Genomic DNA, 18748 nt, shown 5'->3' with positions numbered 1-18748 from the left:
TAGAGCTAATATCTTTCACCAGATCTTCCCCACAAACGTGGACAGTGAGGAAAGAAGAAGCTGTAGCAGCAATTATGGGGATGAAAACTATAATGTGAATTTGTGCACACACAAATAGGGCTTATATAGATACGTACACAGAGGTAAATCAGGCAATGGCAACTGGGAGTTTGTTAACCATGGACTGGAATTTCCATCACTAAGCAACATGTTCATAAAGTCCAACATCATGCGACTGCACCATTTATGACAGCAATTCTGGCATTTCCGGATGCCATTGTTAAGCGGATCATATGACATTTTTAAGTGTGACATGATCACATGGTCACTGTTTGCAACACCCTGCTGGTTTGCCCATTGTCTTTGCTTGTGGGAAGCTGGCAATGAAAGTAGCAAAGAGCAATCATGTGACCACATGTATGGCAAGTTAAATAGCAATAGAAGTTAGCAGGCATCTTAGCAATTCAGCCTTGACAGGGACTCTGTGATGTCATAATTGTGAGCTGATTTGCCAAGTGCCTGGATTACAATCATATGAGTGTCATGATGCTGTGTCAGCCAGAACCTTTGAGGACTGATTATAAATGCCACTTGTTCAGCACCATCATAAGTTCAAACAGTTGCCAAACAAGCGGTCATTAAGTAAAGACCACCAGTGATTCATATTTTTTAAACAAATATATTTTTTAAGATTCAGTTTTGGGATGAACTATTTTTCATCAAGGTTACTGCGAGAGACATTTTGATACCTCTCTCCACTGATTTTTAGAAAGTTGCAAAATCCATCTGAAATTTCCTTACCCTTCTGGACACTGGTTTTCACTTATGTCTTCACATTTCTCTTCAAGCCAACTTGTATTTCCTTGTGTGTGTTTTTTAAAAAAAGAAGTTTATTACATTATTTTGTTCTTCAAAAGAGTAAAACTTATTTGATACTTTATTAATTGTGTAGTTGGGAAAATATTACGTTAATTTTCTTAACCTACTAAATTCACATATATCATGAGATTTTCGACTCTTTTTTAAATCACAAGCTCAGTGGGCATTGCAGATCTGAAGTAATTCTTGGATCTCAGCTTTGATATCACTATAGTTACAGATGACATCTGTACTTAAAAAAAAGTCATTGGGTGTAGCCATTTGTATTTTCTTTTTCTTTTTTTAAGAAAAAAGCTATAATTTTTCAAATGGTTATCGCAAATTGGTGCTCCTGACGTCTCTGTTAATTGTTAGTTCAGAAAAGCTAGACAGGCGTAGTCTTTGAAATTTACTCCACCCACCTATCCTCTGATGGAAAAATGCTGCCAAACTACTGTCTTTTCCTCAGTCCAGTTCTGATCTGAGACAGAACATGCGAAAACTAACTGGAGGATGAGCTACAAGAGAGCAAGCACGAGAGCAGAAAGGACTCAGCTGCCGTTTCCTAAATTCCACATCTGATGTCTATTCAAATGCTTCTTCCCCCTCCCCTGCTAAGAAAGAACAGGAGCATGGCTGACCACACTGAAGCTTGCCATGTCCTTAGAAAGGAAGGTCAAGGCTGAGAGAATGATTTAAACAGTTCCCACGATTAAAGGAGCTTTGAACTGAAGACTTGGGATAATTTCTGGACTTAGAATGAATGTCAAATGACAAACTGCTATCCCACAGAGAATGCACACATCCTTGAGAAGCACCCACAAGTTCTGAAGGCAAGCTGTTCCACTGGCTAATTGTTCTCACTGTTAGGAAGTTTCTCCTTAATTCCAGGTTGCTTCTCTTCTTGATTAGTTTTCATCTATTGTTTCTTGTCCTGCCCTCTGGTGCTTTGGAAAATAAAATGATCCCCTCTTTTTTTTGTGGCAGCCGCTCAAATACTGGAATAGTGCTATCATGTCACCTTCCTTTTTGTGGACTGACCAAACCCAAATCCTGCAACCGTCAGATGCTTAGTGTATATGAACTATCAGAGCAGATGCTTACTATATATGGAATCAGCAGCAAAGCATTATCCTTTAGTTTTAAAATCAAATGCTTGCTATAGCACATAAAATGAGATCCCGGTTAACTAGGCTCCCACTGAAATCAGCCAGTCTTTCGTCACACTGTAACCAACCTATCCCAATAATTTCAATAAATTCTGCATTTGAATAGACCCTGGCCTGTGCTTTCTTTAGAAAAAAAATGTTTAAAGCAGTCTTTTAAATCATACTTCTTGACCTAGAAACTAACACAAAATCCTTGAAAAGATAGAATAAACAGCCCAGTGCATTGCTGCTTTTGGACGAAAGAAGGAAACAGGAAGTTTTACCTTCGCAAACAGAGTAGTAATTGACGCAACAATTATTATTTTTCATGCAATCATCAGAGCAAGAACAATGATACTCTGGCCGGTTCTTCTCACCACATCTAAATTTGGTGCAGGTCCATATCTGAACTGTAACAAAGAGATACTATTTGAAATTAAACATGTCTGGGGTGGATAAAAACTGTACATGGAATTGCATGTCAAATTGTTACAAACAAATTACTACAAACAAAAAAGGGAACTTTTCTTTTTGTACTTGTGAACTCAAGGAATTAAATGAGCAAGGACCTCATGGGTAAAGTCACCAGACCTAGTGCCATCATTTAAGTTATGCAACCAATTTAAATTCCCCAACAACCTCTGTTCAGGCCAGTGCCGATGTAGATCGCAGGGGGGAGGAGCGGGGGTCGGTTGCCTCCGGGGCTTCAGGGCTGGTCGTGGGATTACCTATTCCCACGACATCAGGGAATGGCAGCAGATGTAGGAGCAGAGGGCCATATCGATCTCAGGGAAGGCCTCTCCGCTGCTTACAAGCGGTGGGGCACTCCGACCCTCTGGCTCCGCCCCAAGGTCCCGGGAGTGAGGATGTGCAGCCTCCCGAGCTCCGGCTGGTGTACCTGAATGCCAGGTCTGTCGTTAATAAGGCTCCTCTTGTCCGCGACTTGGTCGAGGGTGAGCAGGCGGACCTGGCTTGCATCACGGAGACTTGGTTGGGCCCAGAGGGCGGGATTCCTCTGGTTGACCTTTGCCCACCAGGTTTCCAGGTGCTACACCGGCCTCGGGCTCAGGGTAGGGGTGGGGGTGTGGCTGTTGTTATGAGGGAGACCTTATGTCCGCGGGAGGCCACCGTTCCCCACCGTTGCTGCTGGTGTACCTTTCACCTAGTCACGCAGCAGCGGCCCTGCCTGAGCTGCTCGATGTCCTCTCTGGGCTGGTGATTGAGTTCCCAAAACTTATAGTTTTGGGGGACTTCAATCTACCATCACTGGGAGGATCATCTGAGTTGGCTCGGGAGTTCATGGCTTCCATGACGGCCATGGACCTGACGCAAGTAATTTTGGGACCGACTCATGAGGGAGGCCACACCCTTGACTTAGTTTTCTTATCTGGACGGTGGTTAGATGATCTTGGTGGGGGCTCTCCAATTACTATGCCCCTGTCATGGACCGATCATCATCTCCTGCGGCTGGTCTTCCGTCTTGCCACCTCCCGCCATGGGTGTGTGGAACCAATTAAATGGTACCGCCCCAGACGCTTAATGGATCCCCAGAGGTTCCAGGCGGCGCTGGGGTCCCCACCTGCCTCCCTTGCTCACAGCTCAGCAGATGCCTTAGTGGAAGCCTGGGAAAGGACGGCCACTGAGGCTCTTGACCGAGTTGTACCCCTGCGGCCCCTGACCCGGTGCAGATCCCGTCGAGCTCCATGGTTCTCTGCGGAGCTCCGGGAGATGAAGCGTCGGAGACAGGGCCTAGAGAGCGGTTGGAGATCCAGCCGATCCGAATCCGACCGATTGCGACTAAGAGCCTACATTAGGTCTTATCTCGCTGCGATAAGGGAGGCGAGGTCTAACCACTTCGCCACCCTTATTGCGTCCGCAGATAATCGCCCGGCCGCCCTGTTTAGGGTGACTCGCTCCCTCCTAAATCAGGAGGTGAGGGAGGATCCCTTGCAGGGTCGTGCCGAGGAGTTTAACCAACATCTGTCGGACAAAATCGCTCGGATTCGGACCGGTCTGGACTCTGACTGGGCAGAGTCTGACGATCAGGACACGGGCGGTCTTGTCGATATCACCTGGGAGGAGTTTGATTCTGTGACTCCGGAGGAAGTGGACAGGATCATGGGGAGGCTGAGCACCACCACATGTTTATTGGACCCGTGCCCTTCCTGGCTGGTCTATGCAGCCCGGGAGAGGACACGCAGCTGGTTCCAGGCAGTTATATCGGCTTCTTTGAACGAGGGTAGCTTCCCCGCCGTCTTGAAAGAGGCGGTGGTGAGGCCCCTCCTCAAGAAGCCTGCCTTGGACCCAGCTGTATTGAACAACTTCCGTCCTGTCTCCAACCTTCGCTTTCTTGCGAAGGTTGTTGAGAGTGTGGTGGCACATCAGCTCCCTCTGGTCCTGGATGAAGCGGATTATCTAGACCCGTACCAATCGGGTTTCAGGCCCGGGCACAGCACGGAGACGGCATTGGTCGCACTGGTGAATGATCTCTGGAGGGCTCGGGACAGGGGACATTCCTCTGTTCTAGTCCTATTAGACCTCTCGGCGGCTTTCGATACCATCGACCATGGTATCTTGCTGCGGCGTCTCAGGGGATTGGGAGTGGGAGGCACGGTTTTACAGTGGTTCTCCTCCTATCTCCAGGGACGTTCGCAGTCGGTGTTGGCAGGAGGGCAGAGGTCGACCGCGAGGTCTCTCGTTTGTGGAGTTCCTCAGGGGTCGGTCCTCTCGCCTCTCCTGTTCAACATCTATATGAAACCGCTGGGTGAGATCATTCGTGGTTTTGGAGTTGGGTATCATCAGTATGCTGATGATACCCAGCTTTTCCTTTCGACCCCAAACCACCCCAGTGATGCCCTCAACGTGATGTCCCGTTGCCTGGAGGCGGTTCGGGTCTGGATGGGGAGGAACAGACTTCAACTCAACCCCGACAAGACTGAGTGGCTTTGCATACCTTCATCCCGGGTTTATTCGGACATTCCACCTCTTGCTATGGGGGGTGAACTATTACCCCCCGTAAATAGGGCTCGCAACTTGGGAGTCCTCCTAGATTCACAGCTCACCTTGGAAGACCATATAGGAGCTGTGACTAGGGGGGCTTTCGCCCAGGTTCGCCTGGTGCGCCAGTTGCGGCCCTAAGCCGGGATGATTTATGCACGGTCACTCATGCGCTCGTGACCTCTCGTCTGGACTACTGCAACGCTCTCTACATGGGGCTGCCCTTGAGGACCACCCGGAAGCTCCAACTGGTACAGAATGCAGCCGCGAGAGTTGTGTTGGGAGTCTCCCGATACTCCCACGTTACACCTTTGCTCCGTGAGCTGCATTGGTTACCAGTTGCCTTCCGGGTGAGATTCAAGGTACTAGTAATGGTGTTCAAAGCCCTACATGGCAGGGGGCCGGAGTACCTCAGGGAACACCTGCTGCCGGCATCAATCTCCCTGCGCCCTGTGCGTTCCCACAGAGAGGGTCTCCTCAGGGTGCCACCGATCAGAGAATGTCGATTGGTGGCCCCCAGGGGGAGATCCTTCTCTGTGGGCGCTCCGGAACTATGGAATCAGTTATCGGTAGAGCTCCGGATGGCGCCCGATCTTCGCTCCTTTCGTCGCGATCTCAAGACGTTTTTGTTTGTACAAGCCGGCCTAGCCTGATGGGGGATTGGTGGGGTTTTTTATTCTTGTATTCTTAATATTATCTTTGGGGTTTTATAATTGTAATATATCAATTGTTTTAAAATCGGGCAATTATTTAATTTTCTTTTAATATTTGTAACTTTGTATTTTATTCTTGCCCTGTGAACCGCCCTGAGTCCTCAGGGAGAAGGGCGGTATAGAAATATTATTAAATTAAATTAAATTAAATTAAATATCCCTACCTAATGTTTTTTTCTTCCTACTCACCAATCCATGCACTATTTTAAACATCAGTAGAGACCTGGAACTCTTAGGTTCTAAACATCTAAAACAGAACTTTCGAATCATTTGGGACTGATCAGTGCATTTGGAATCTGGAGGGCATATCACTGGCACTGGCACAAAATGGTTTGCCGTGGAGTGGAAGTGGCCCCTTCAGAAAATAATGGCCATGGTGGGTAAGGCCAGTCATGAAGTAGAATCATAGAATAGAATTATAGAATTCTTTATTGGCCAAGTGTGATTGGACACACAAGGAATTTGTCTCCGGTGCATAAGCTCACAGCGTACATACTGTACAAACAGCAAGTAACAGGTCATAGATCATAATAAACAGCAATTGATAAATCATAAGAAACCAACAGAAGAAGATAGCAGGAAAGATGACAGGATGAGAAAAGATGAGAAATGAGACAGTGCTGCAGGAATTAAGTATTAAATATTGAATTTACCAGAAAAGAAACTGGTAAGAAAGCTCCATTTCTCCCCTTATAACCCTTATTTCCATTATACTCTCTAATAGGAATATAAAAATCATGCAAAATATGATTTAAAATATTAATTCAATTTGGCTTTCCATTCTGGATTTCCAAGTCAATTAATCAGTTCTGACTGAATTTCTTCAATTGGAACATATAGAAATATATACAAATGAAACATACACAACTGAAACAGATAGAACTAGTGATTGAAGTCCAGAAGCACAACTCCTTGAAAAACTGAGCTGCGATCAAATGAAATGCAATAAAATAAAACAAAATATGCTTACCAGGTTCTGTACAAGCTTCCTGAAAATCTAAACAGCAGTTTCCAAGTTCAATACATTCCTTGTCACAGCGGCATGATCCAAATGTTCTTTCATAGCAACGACCCTTGCAGGTTTTCACTGAAATTTTTTTAATATTTACTTAATGTTACAAATTGAACACAACATTGTATTTCAGGGTGGATCTGACATGGTTTGGCATCCACGTGCATCCCCCTTTTAGTAACTCCCTTTTTGTTAACCCCTGACCAAAAAAACAGACCTTCTCGGTCTAAAATAATATAAATGCTACTGAATCTGTCTTTGAATATAGATGTGGAAGCAGCATTGGAGGCATGCACATTGTCTAAATTTCAACTTCAACAAATGGAGGCCACGTTGACCTATTAGATCTAAACTTGCCCATTCTTCCAAAAAGGATTAAATGAAGCCTTGGGTTAAGTACAGCTTCATTTTCTCATTCCTTCTGAACTGTGGGAGGAAGAAGCTAAACTAAAATAAGTTTTGCCAGATTAAAAAAACAAGGGGAAAACCATTTCCATGGAAAACTTTGATGCTGGTTTAGCAACAGCTCTTCCTTAGCCCCATTCAAGACTGTATACTTAGTCATATTTGCAAAATAATCCCATGCCCGTTGCTTGGGTGCTGTAGGATTTCTTTCAAGGAAGTATGCATAAAATTGTAAAATGACGGTTGTGATCCTAACATACTTACCAGTGATTTGCATGAGATCTGAAACTCATTTGATTAATTAATGAAGGCTTTTATTAATTAATGGTAGTTCAGATAAAAATATTACTAATAGCATTCATAATTTGTATTGTGCTGAGTTCCTAATGGAAAAGCTTTGACAATTGGCATATTTAGGTTAAACCAGAGGAAGCCCAGTGAGAAAAACGATAGCCTAAATTACTTTGTTTATGCCTGGAATATCTTCATATGTAACTTCTTATTTTTGTATAGGTGTGTCAAGAAGTAATATGACCTTATTCTGGATCTGGTTCAGCTGATAAGCTGTTACTCATATGTACAGAGGACCAGCATGGAATACTATGAATGTATTCTCTGTGGAAGTGGAGATATTTTTAAAACTCATATATTGATTCTTCTATTAGCAATTTTCTTACTTACCATCTCTTGTACAGCTAGGCTTCAGTCCAAATATACACCCTAAGATAATTGTAAGCACAATGACGCATAGTACCTAGAAAAGAAAAGTAAGTTTTCTTTTAAAAAAAACCAAACTACTACACTAATTATATTCATCAGAACTCAGTAAAGCAATGGTAAAAAGACAGAACATTTTTAAAAGTAAAGACACTGTAACACACATAAGTTTACCAAATGTTTATTGCTACAGCTCTGGAAAGATGACATCATAGTGCCCATGCAGCATAGTACGGTGTTCTTTGAGACTGTCTATCAAAAAAGAATTTGCACAGTAATACATTTCACATTTTTGTTTCTTTTTGTTTTAAAGTCCTCTGACTTTATTTTACTTTCTGTAATTCAGTAAGAGATTCTAAACAAAAAAAAAATAGCCATTATTTTGTTATTGGTTATAGTAGCTATATTCTAATAACCATTTTTATCCTACTGTTTTCAAAACTCTTCTTCATTTGTAAGATGTGTGGACTTCAACTCCCAGAATTCTGCAGTCATCATGCTGGCTTTGGAATTCTGGGAGTTGAAGGCCACACATAATGGACAAGGTTGAGGAACACTGATTTAGAAGGTTGCATGGTGATGCATAAGGCTAGCCTAGAGAATACAATTATACTTCCAAATGGCATAGGTCAGCCAAATATTCGCACTTTGAAATCCTGTTTCTAACCTTTCCTTTCCAAATAAAAGAGTGATCAAGTTGTTAGCGTGATCAAGTTGCTTGTCCTACAAATAAGACATTTTTTCTTCATGTTTTATGTTGACGAAGACAGATTATCCGGTATTACCCCATAATAATTTCTAAAAGCTATCATTCAAAGCTTGCCCTTCCACTAAAAGAAGAAACAGATTTTGTGTCATTGGCTACAAAGAGATTATTCTGAACAGTGCCAAATACTGAAGGGGAATACTACTTTATCTGACTGAATAATGAGGTGATTTTTTTTCCTATGGAGGAAGAGTGATGAATAGAGAAATAAAATCTTCCAAAAAGCATGAGCAGAAAATAAAAATACTGGCTTCCACATGTGGACAGTGTCATATTACAAATGGGTATGTATTGTTTGCCCCAGTGAAAACTATGGAGGGAATCATTGCAATCAAAAAAGAAAAGAATGAATCTTTTTTCTCCAGTCAGGAAATCTTGTGGAAAAAACCTTGTTCCTGTGGAACTGCACTGATTTATGTTCAACAGCAAACCACAAAGGGGCAAGTTCATAGCACCACAAACCTCAGAACATTTCAAAAATATTCTCATGTTTACAGCAAATTGACCAGTAAAGGGCAAATGTTAAATGATATGGCAAAATACCAAAGAGAGGGGGGGAAATCTAATTAATAGACAAGGCTAAGGCAAATAGATTGAGCAGGACTACTTTTAAAAAAATTGTAACCAGTTTTCTGGAATATGCAATTTAATATGGGACTTACAACCATAGTTGAGCCCAAAAATTTCTGTTGCTAAACAAGGCAGTTGTTAAGTGAGTTTACTCCCATTTTATGACCTTTTTGGCCACAGTTGTTAAGTGAACCACTGCAGTTGTTAAGTAAATCACATGATCATTAAGCAAATCTGGCTTCCCACATTGATGTTGATTGTCAGAAGCCAGCTGAGGAGGTTATAAATGGTGATCACATGACCCAAGGACACTGCCACCATAGTAAATACACGCCAGTTGCCAAGTGCCTGAATTTTGATCACATGACCCTAGGGAGGCAACAATAGTCATAAGTGTGAAAAATGGTCAGAAGTCACTTTTTGCAGTGCCGTTGTAACTTTGAATGGACATTAAATAAGTGGTTGTAAGTTGAGGACTACCATGTTCTAAAATTTCTAAAACAAACGCCATGAGAAGCAGCCGCTTACAAAAATCCAACTCTACAGAGGCTTACAATAAAGAAGCACCAGTAATGTTTCCTGTAAACAGTGTTTACTATTTAACTATTTTTAATAGGGATATAGTATTGTGGAAGTTTCTCTGTATTCAAAGATGGAAAAGGGAGAATTGAATGAAAATAGTTGGCCCCTGGTTTCCATATATCTCCATAAGTCTAAAGAACAGCACACTACTGACAAAGAGCCTTGGTGGAGCAGTGGGCTAATGCCTCCTTAAGTAACACCAGCTGCCTGCAATTAGTGCAGGTTCGCATCCCACCAGGCTCAAGGTTGACTCAGCCTTCCATCCTTCCCAGGTAGGTAAAATGAGGACCCAGATTGTTGGGGGCAAAAATGTCGCTTGGGGGGGGCGAAAGCCCTAATAAGCAGGTATATACATAGAATGAAGGCTATTGCTAATCACATTGTGCTTTAGATTGTAAGCCGCCCTGAGTCTTCGGAGAAGGGCAGGATATAAATGGGATTTAAAAAAAAGACGGTTTATATTTCTGTTTGAGACTCTGTATACAACTATAAATAAAACAGTGTTCAATGGAAGGATCCTGGATGCACCTGAATGGATGCAAACCTCTCTTTGTGCTATTGATTTATTCTAGTCTAAACAAATATTAAGCATTCCAAGATTTCATTCGGATTTCATTGCCACTTCAGAATACATGATTTTCCACAAAGACTTTTGAGTTGTGACTACACCCTACATTACAATAAGCAAATATGAATTAGTTATGTTTGCAAAATAAAAAAATCCTAATGCATCTTTTATTAAATAAATACATTTGGATAAGATGAAGGATTTCTGGAAAAGAAACTCTTACCTACAGATCTAAAATCGCTTGAAATTCAATTTCAGTGAAAACTGTGGAATTTTATTCCAGGTAAAAGTGGTATTAATTAATTATGACAGACCAAAATTTTGAGTGACGTTCTTTCTTAGCTCATTGCCATCCTCTGTCTGTCTATATTTCTTTCCCTGCCAGGAAGAAAACTGAGGCTATGCTTCAAGCAGCAGGTGCTTAAGAACAGGGATGTTCTGGGGAACATTCTGCTCTTAATTGTAATAGAAGATAACAAATCATTATCAGTACTTAAGAAAGAATCATTTGCAAATTTCACTGGGTTTTATACAGAGAATGGTGAAAGGCCCCATCCAGTCCTTTGCTTTGTGCAGCAAACTATCTTGCAACATGTCTGTGGTTGAAAAAGCCCCATTGGGAAAAGTATATAAAAGAAGACATTAATCCAAACCTTCACAAAAAGTATTTTGTGCTCAGATTTAGCCAGGAAGTGCTGGAGTTGCTTTAAAGAAGAATTATAAAATGCAGATTTACTTAATTAATTTATAGCCTATCCATCTCATATACATGACTCCCGGTAGCCAACCATTAAAACAGAGCAAAAACAATAAAAATAACCAAAATTAAAAACAAAAGAAATAGCATCCTTCTAAAAAAAAAAGCAGAAAACAGCAGCCGAGAACACTCATCAACTCAATACAAAACAGGCTTACCCATATTATCAGGGCCCCAGGCTTGATGGCAAAGCCCAGTTTAGTGCCCTGTTGTGTCAGCTGATATTAGAGCATTAGACTTTAAATGTATGTAACATACATAAATTTAAAAATAAAAAACATATATAAAAGATAATTGTGCCTTTAAGTTATATTCAAATCCCATATTTTCTTAGAAACAACACAGAACTATCATTTCTATCAGTGAAGTTTAGCTGTGCTCCTGTCTGCTGAGGCAGTAAAGACCACAGAAGGAATCAAATTGACAACCAATTAAGCTGTTTTTAAAAACCAAAATAAATTCTCTCACACTCTGTCTATGAAACAACCCTATTTTTACTGCTAAATGTATTTTTGTATGGGTTTGTACTGTAACAAACTTTTACCGGTAAATTCTAAACATGAGTATTTAGGCCCCTTACGATTTCCCCTGTGTGGAAGGTAGTTGAAGCAGCAGTCTATAAATGTGATGTTGTGATAATTATGGGCCCTGTTACCTGATGGTTAATTAAAGAAAACAACTTTTTCATGATAGCAGGGAAGTAAAACCTTTGAACAGCAAAGTAAGCAAGCATTTTTAGATGAAAATACCGGTAAGATAAATTGTATCGTAATGTTAGCACCTGTACAGTATTGTACAATATAACATATTTTCCTCAGAATAATGGCTGTGGTTTCTACAGCCTGTCTTGTAATCTGTCTGAGTGTCATCATAGCCTTTTTTTCTCTTCCTCCAAGCTAATGTGGAAGAAAAAAAACAGTGAAGGAAAATAGAAATCAAGCAGAATATGAGAGTCAAAAATGGAAAAATATCAGTTTTATCAACAGCCCTCATTCAAAGCTGTTTTGGTCTGGAACTATGTGTCATTATGCTTTTCTTCTGCAGCTTTATGTGTTCCCCAAATTATTATTCATTTCTAAAAAATGCCATACACGCAGGATTAAAAATATATATCAACAAGCTTGGTTCAGATGTACAGATATCATGGATAGCTTATTCTATAGTTTATAAGCCATACTTACCTTTAGGATGAATCAATGGGTGTGAACGTGCTTGTTCATAGCTAAGTCATAATACAACTTAGCATGATATAAGAATGCCTTCAGCTAGCTTTACCCCATATTTTATATCCAAAGGTGAAATAACATCTGTCAATGGAATACATTTCTTCTTTCTCCTCCACTACCATCCAAATATCTTAGAAGACTGTTTAATTAACTTGAAGCATGCAAGTGCAGGAGAAAATCCTGTTTCATGAACCAAAGTAGCTGGACAGATGAAGCCTAAAGGAAGCCTAACACTGTACAGGGTTTCAGACATGATTGTGTTCACTGAAGTGTTCATGAGAGATTGATGATTTCCACCAACTACCCCTACATTCCCAGTTGTCAGGAAACTGTATGAAGTGCTATATATGTTTGAATAATCTTCTATATAGAATGGTTCTCGACTTATAAACATTTATTTAGTGACCATTCAAAGTTACAGTGGCACTCAAAAAGTGACTTATATGACTGTTTTCACACTTAGCACCATTGCAGCATCATGATACAACTAGCATGTATTTATGACAGTTGTTGTGTTCGGAGTCATGTGGTAACTTTTTGTGACCTTCTGACAAGCAAAGTCAATAGAGAAGCCAGATTCACTTAAGAAACATGTTACTAGCTTAACAACTGCAGTGATACACTTAACGACTGTGGCAAGAAAAATCACAAAATGAGGCAAAAGTCACTTAACAACTATCTTCTTGGCAATGGAAATTTTGGGCTCAGTGATGCTCATAAGTAAAGGATGATCTATACTGAACAAGAGTGGAATTTGGAAAAATACATCCAGATGACATGGGGAATGCAAACTGTATATGTACGACAAGATGAAGGTTACTGAGCTCAGTAGAAAAGTGCATATAACTTAAAATAAATGCACTTAATTAGAGAGTTTCGCATGGCTCAAAATTGGCCTATATGAGCCAGTCTTCTAAAGAGAGCATTCTGTACCACAAAGAAGAGCCCTGAGTTTCTCTGGTACTCAGCTGTAAAAGAACTTCTGTCCTGAGGTAAATTTAAATTACTCCCAGTGGTCTTGCTGTCAATGTACAAAAGGATATGCTGACATTAGGGAATGAACTCAAGAAAAAAAGGTCATGCAACTGCAAAAGTGAAAAGTGTGTCTGTGTGTGTGGGGGGGGGGGAGGAATTGGGAGACTTACATGTGATTTTGTTGGGTTTCCAGACCATAGACAAATCTAGGCACTCTAAGCCTAAACTCCAATATAAACTCCCCTGTGTTCAAAGTTTTAGGTATATGTTCATGGGACTGGAAGGCAAACCGAGAAAAAATAACAAATGTATACGGAGGATCTAGAATGATTGATGAAATTTCTTAAGAAGCAGAGTGTACTGCTAAAGTTACAAAAATGTTCTCTTTTTTTTCCCAAACTGTTTTTAATGCTTGCTGCTGCGCTTGGTAAGGCATTTAATTGAATAAATCAAGTTGCCTATTTCTAAGGCATCATCTTCTTAAACAGATTTTAAAATAGACTAGTTTTATATGTTTCTTTCCTTTGCATAGCCATATTCAGGGCCTTTATAGAGATCATAATACTTCATAATATTTCTATGGCATACTGCACAGAGAATATAATTAGCCCTGGGTTTAGACACATTAGTGACCAACTCAGTCATTGAATCATGTACCATAACTGTTCATTACTACATAGAAGGAAACCAATTGAGATAGAGAAATTTTACCAAGAACTGGCTGCAAACCCTGAGGCCTAATAGAAATGGCTCAGACAGGATGAAATCACAATACAGTACTTGTGGAACAGAAACAGCCAAACCAGCAACAACTCTAATGACAAATTAAGACCCTCACAGATGGAAGAGAGGAAGCAAAGAGCTTCTTTTACTTTTTTTTCTTATTATTTTTAATTTCCATATGGGTATTGTTCTCTCTGACAGGTATCAGTCCTATTCATTAGGCTTGCTTTTGCGGTATAATTGTGGGTGTGCTTTTAATTCTGCCAAGCTTAGAGCTGAAAAAGCACACAGGATATTTGAGCTGGGAAGAACGCTACTTGAAAGAAATCAAAATCTCTGTTGGATACCAGTAAGTTCTTTTTCCAAACCAATCTTCTGAAGACCCCCCAAGCAGTTACATTCTGGAAGATTAGCCACTTTTATTAGTCAGCCACAGAAGTATTATAGCACATAGCCAGCAACCGATTTCTTATTGTGACAAGATCTTAAATCACAAAGATAACCTCCCTAGTTGCTCCCCATTCAGTTTAAACCTTTTAGACAATACTGGGGTCAAAGCTTCTGAATTGTTTGCAAACTGAAGAGATTAAGGAGAGCTAAAATGATTTATGGCCCCAGTCTCCTGATTCTGGAATGATAACACTTTCCCTCAAATTTTCTTTAAGCAGAAAGTTGATCTTAAAAGAATGTCCTCCAGAACAATATTGACTGCAGCTGGGCTGGATTTTTGGCTCAAAAAAAAGTCTAAATGGATAAATGAAATGGATTTTCCTCCATGATTCCAGGTCTTGCATATGTTCCAAAGAAGACAGGTATGTAGCATAACAAACTAAAAGTGCTCAACCACAACATGATGGTGGGTCAGGAAAGTCCTGCAGAAGGGTGAATATAAGGAAGACAGATGTGGAGCAAGTACATCTGCTGAATGAGGCCATACTAATTTTCTTAAGTCAGTTATTTATACATTATTTTATCCCAAAGGTAGATGGTGATAAATCCACAAAACAGCTCATCTTCAGACCAAAGAAGTTAAAGGGCACATAGACAGAATCTGTCCTACTTCCTCTGTATTACTTAACACAAAGTAGTTTTGTGTCAGAAGCAGCTGTACAAAGCAAAGTAGCTTTGTACTAGAAGCAGATGTTCTTCTAGTAGTGAGGTTGATAAAACCAACAATAGGATAATCACAATTAAATGTGAATTAGAAAGATGAAACACCTACTGGTAAGTGCAAGTACGGAAAAGCAATTAAAGTGCAAATAATATTAATTGGCACTGGAAAATATAACCCTGTTGGACCCAATATCTAGCATGTATTTCTTCTTTATGTATTTTAGAAATTGCTCCTCTCCCTTACAGAGGAACTCTGGGTGGTGTACAAATAAAATGCTAAAAATTGAACATAAAAATTTAAAATAGAGGCAAAAATAGTAAAAACTCAACCTTAAAAGGTAATTAAAAGGCAGAGGAGGCACTAAGGCCTTCAGGGCACTAACAAGACCCATAGGAGCCATATGCTCCTCTTTGATTCAAGTCTTCAGATATTTTTGAAAAGTCAAGAGAATGGGGGCCCACCTCACCTTTTGGAGAAAGAATATTCCAAAGGGCATAGTGTATACAGTGTAGGCTTCTTCAAGTGATGCCCCACCCCAATGGCCATTCTCATTGGGAATTCTGGCTCCAGAGGGCATTTAATTGGAGGGGGCTGCTCCATGGAAGATTAATTTGCTTGTCTCAAAAAGGGATCTGTTTAAAATAGTTCAAGCAATACTACCACTTGGACATTATTCAGGATAGGATTAAGGATGGTCTATAATACTTTGTGCCTGAGAGACCAAATCATTGAGTTTAAACCCCACCCTAACTAGATCCCTTACTGTTTTGTGTCACCCGTGTAGTTCTTCTGGAGAAGCTGATACTGAAGGAATTGCACTCTGTGCATCAGTCTTCCTTAAACCTTTTTCTTCCTTCTTTTTAAAGTTATGGATGAACCCCCCCAAACAGTTTTTGTTTGCATGGGTTATATTTATCAATATTTTACCATATGAAAAATTAAAAATGATGCATTCTCGCAATTGTTTGATGGGATTCAACATATGCTGGCAAATATTTTTTTTTCATGGATCCCTGACAGACATCTGAGGGATCTCCAAGTCAACAGTATAGCCCACACTCCTAGAATTGCACTTTAAGAAACACAGCCATACACGTTTAGAAGCCTGACTCTATATATTATTTATGGTTACAAATGTTTTAGGAAGAAATCAAGGCACTGAAACCACCTCTGATGAAATCAAGCCTTCTATCAATCACAATTGTGGTATTTGTCTGCAGGGATAGAAAATGACTTGCCCATGGCACAGAAAACTTTGCAGTCTGTAGAGGTGTCTATAATCACGCCACAGTTTAGCTTTCTTTAACCTGGCATCTTCCAGATCTGTTGGCACTAAATTACCTATAAACGGGAAGGTATCAAGGCACACAGCAACAGGGGGGGGGGCTGTCTTACACAAACCAGACTACTGCGATTACCACTGAGTCCCAACAGCGGTCCAGGGAACCAGGCAATCCTACCCAGAGATTTGGACCTTCTCCACGCGCTTCAGCCCTTTCCTTGCAAAGCCCGGGTAGCTTTCTGTTGCCAACCAACTGCGCAAAAGTCCTTAAGCAAAGTCTGCATCCTTTGCAACACAACACCCATCTTTCCTTCTCTGACCTCAGAGAAGCCTCATCCTCACAATCGCCCCGCGAAGTGAGTCGCTGGGAACCCGGCTATGACGCCCCCCCCTTTGGAGTCCAAGCGCTATTCCTCCATTCGGGGGGCTGAGCTGCCCTCCGAAAGCGCGCCGGCGCCTCCTTACCAGGGAGAGGACTTTGTAAGAGGGATCTTTGTTTTTCCCTTTGAGCGCCGCCGCCGCCGCCGTTGCCGCTTTCTCCGGCTCCTCCGACACCTCCAGAGCCGGCAGCATGGGCACCGCGGCTGAAGTCGGCGGCTCTGCCCCGTCGGGGCGGAAGCTTTTCCCTTGGCCGTTCGAAGCGCCTTCGCTCGCCATTGCCCTCGCCGCGCCTGGCCTCGATTGGACTGGATCTGCGCCTGCTGCAGCCTCGGGTTAATAAGCTGCTGTGATCCCACCTCTTCTGCTTTGGGCTCTCTTCAGACTCCGGATGCTTTGGTTTGCCCTCTTGGTTCGGCCTCCCCCGCTCCCCGCCCGCGCTCTCGGGGGATCGAGGGTGGGTTCCCATGCGCGCGCTCTCGGGGGATCGAGGGTGGGTTCCCATGCGCCCGAGTGGGAATATTAGAGAGCCGGAAGGTGATTGGGGTTGTTTACGCACGGGGTTGAGGGTCCAGCGTTTCAGAGAGAGAGAGAGAGAGGGAGAGGGAGGGGGAGGGGGAGGGAGAGGGAGAGAGAGAGAGAGAGAGAGAGAGAGAGAGGGAGAGGAGGGGAGGGAAAGTCAGGAGAGCAGCCGCCTTATTTACACAAATTTTCCAGAAGGCAAAGCCATCTCTTCATTTCTGGAGGCTCAGGAGGGATGCTTAGTAGAAATGGCTTGCTGTCTTGGCAGTTCAAACATGAAATTCAAGCACACACGCCCCTGTCACCCTTCCTGCCTTGCTGCTATAATCTTTGGGCCAGTTGAAGTCGAAATCTTCTGAAATCAGCTGCATGGATAAGGTCAGGTTGTTCTTTGGTTAGAGGCAGGCATTGGCCGAGAGGGTTTGTGAGTGTAGATTTTCCTTTTCTAATTGTATTTGTTTATTTGTAAGTAAAGAGCTGGAATCTTGCAGATGTTCTGTTACTTCAGTGCGTTTGGTGTATTCTCTCCCCTCCTTTTTCTATGTACAGTTGCCTAGCAATTGAACTCCTTTGAGCTTGTGTATCCATTCATGTTGAATTGTAATCTTCTTACATTCAGCAAGCAGGATAGTTACATTTATTAATTAGATGTAGTACTCTACTTCAACCCCAAATACCTTTTGGTTCACATGCACCAGCCGTATAAATGCAGCCACGGTAAAGGAAGATAAACACAAAACCAAGTGATCACGGAACAATCAGTAGCTGATAGCATCAGCTCATCCTCTGTAAAGCTCTTTGAAATAACTCAGTTTTTAATAGCCATTAGAAACCCATTAGACCAATAACCTAATATTAGAGTGGGAGCCAATCAAATTAGGCGCTTTTACGTTTAAAAGCACAGATAAAAGGTAAAGGTTCCCCCGCACATGCGTGCTAGTCGTTTCCGACTCTAGGGGCTGGTGCTCATCTCCGTTTCAAAGCCGAAGAGCCAGCGCTTGTCTGAGGATGTCTCCGTGGTCATGTGGCTGGCATGACTAGACGCCAAAGGCACACAGAATGCTGTTACTTTCCCACTGTAGTGGTCCCTATTTTTCTACTTGTATTTTTACGTGCTTTCGAACTGCTAGGTTGGCAGAAGCTGGGACGAGTAACAGGCGCTCACTCTGTTATGCGGCACTCGGGATTCGACCCGCCAAACTGCTGACCTTCTGATCGACAAGCTCAGCGTCCTAACCCACTGAGCCACCGCGTCCCTTGCTTAAAAGCACAACATTGCACTAAAGTGTCTAATTCTTTATGTGTTAGTATTAGATGCACATCACCGCGTTGTGCTATGCTTTAATAAGTGATGTGGAACGGGCCAGTGAAGACCTGTGGAGCACATTTAACAAATCAAGATTTTTTCCATAGAAAAAAAAAATCTCCCTGCACC

At 41.8% G+C, this 18748-nt stretch overlaps 1 protein-coding gene across 1 annotated transcript in view; it reads right to left on the bottom strand.

Moving 5' to 3' along the window:
• ENPP1 (ectonucleotide pyrophosphatase/phosphodiesterase 1) overlaps window positions 1–17158 on the bottom strand; it is a 53337-nt gene extending 36179 nt beyond the window's left edge. The window contains exons 1-5 of the mRNA XM_081312876.1: window positions 16879–17158; window positions 7815–7887; window positions 6687–6803; window positions 2291–2416; window positions 802–862 (exon numbers count right to left, since the gene is read on the bottom strand). Coding sequence (XP_081169002.1) covers window positions 802–862; window positions 2291–2416; window positions 6687–6803; window positions 7815–7887; window positions 16879–17070 — 569 coding nt within the window. The 5' untranslated portion in view covers window positions 17071–17158. The remainder of the gene's footprint in view (window positions 1–801; window positions 863–2290; window positions 2417–6686; window positions 6804–7814; window positions 7888–16878) is intronic.
• Between the last annotated feature and the right edge of the window lie 1590 nt (window positions 17159–18748).

The sequence above is a fragment of the Vipera berus genome, assembly GCF_964194415.1.
Source record: "Vipera berus genome assembly, chromosome: 1".
NCBI classification, from domain to species: Eukaryota; Metazoa; Chordata; class Lepidosauria; order Squamata; family Viperidae; genus Vipera; species Vipera berus.
The sequence above is the reverse complement of the archived record's forward strand: the minus strand, read 5'-3'. Positions and strand labels throughout refer to the sequence as shown.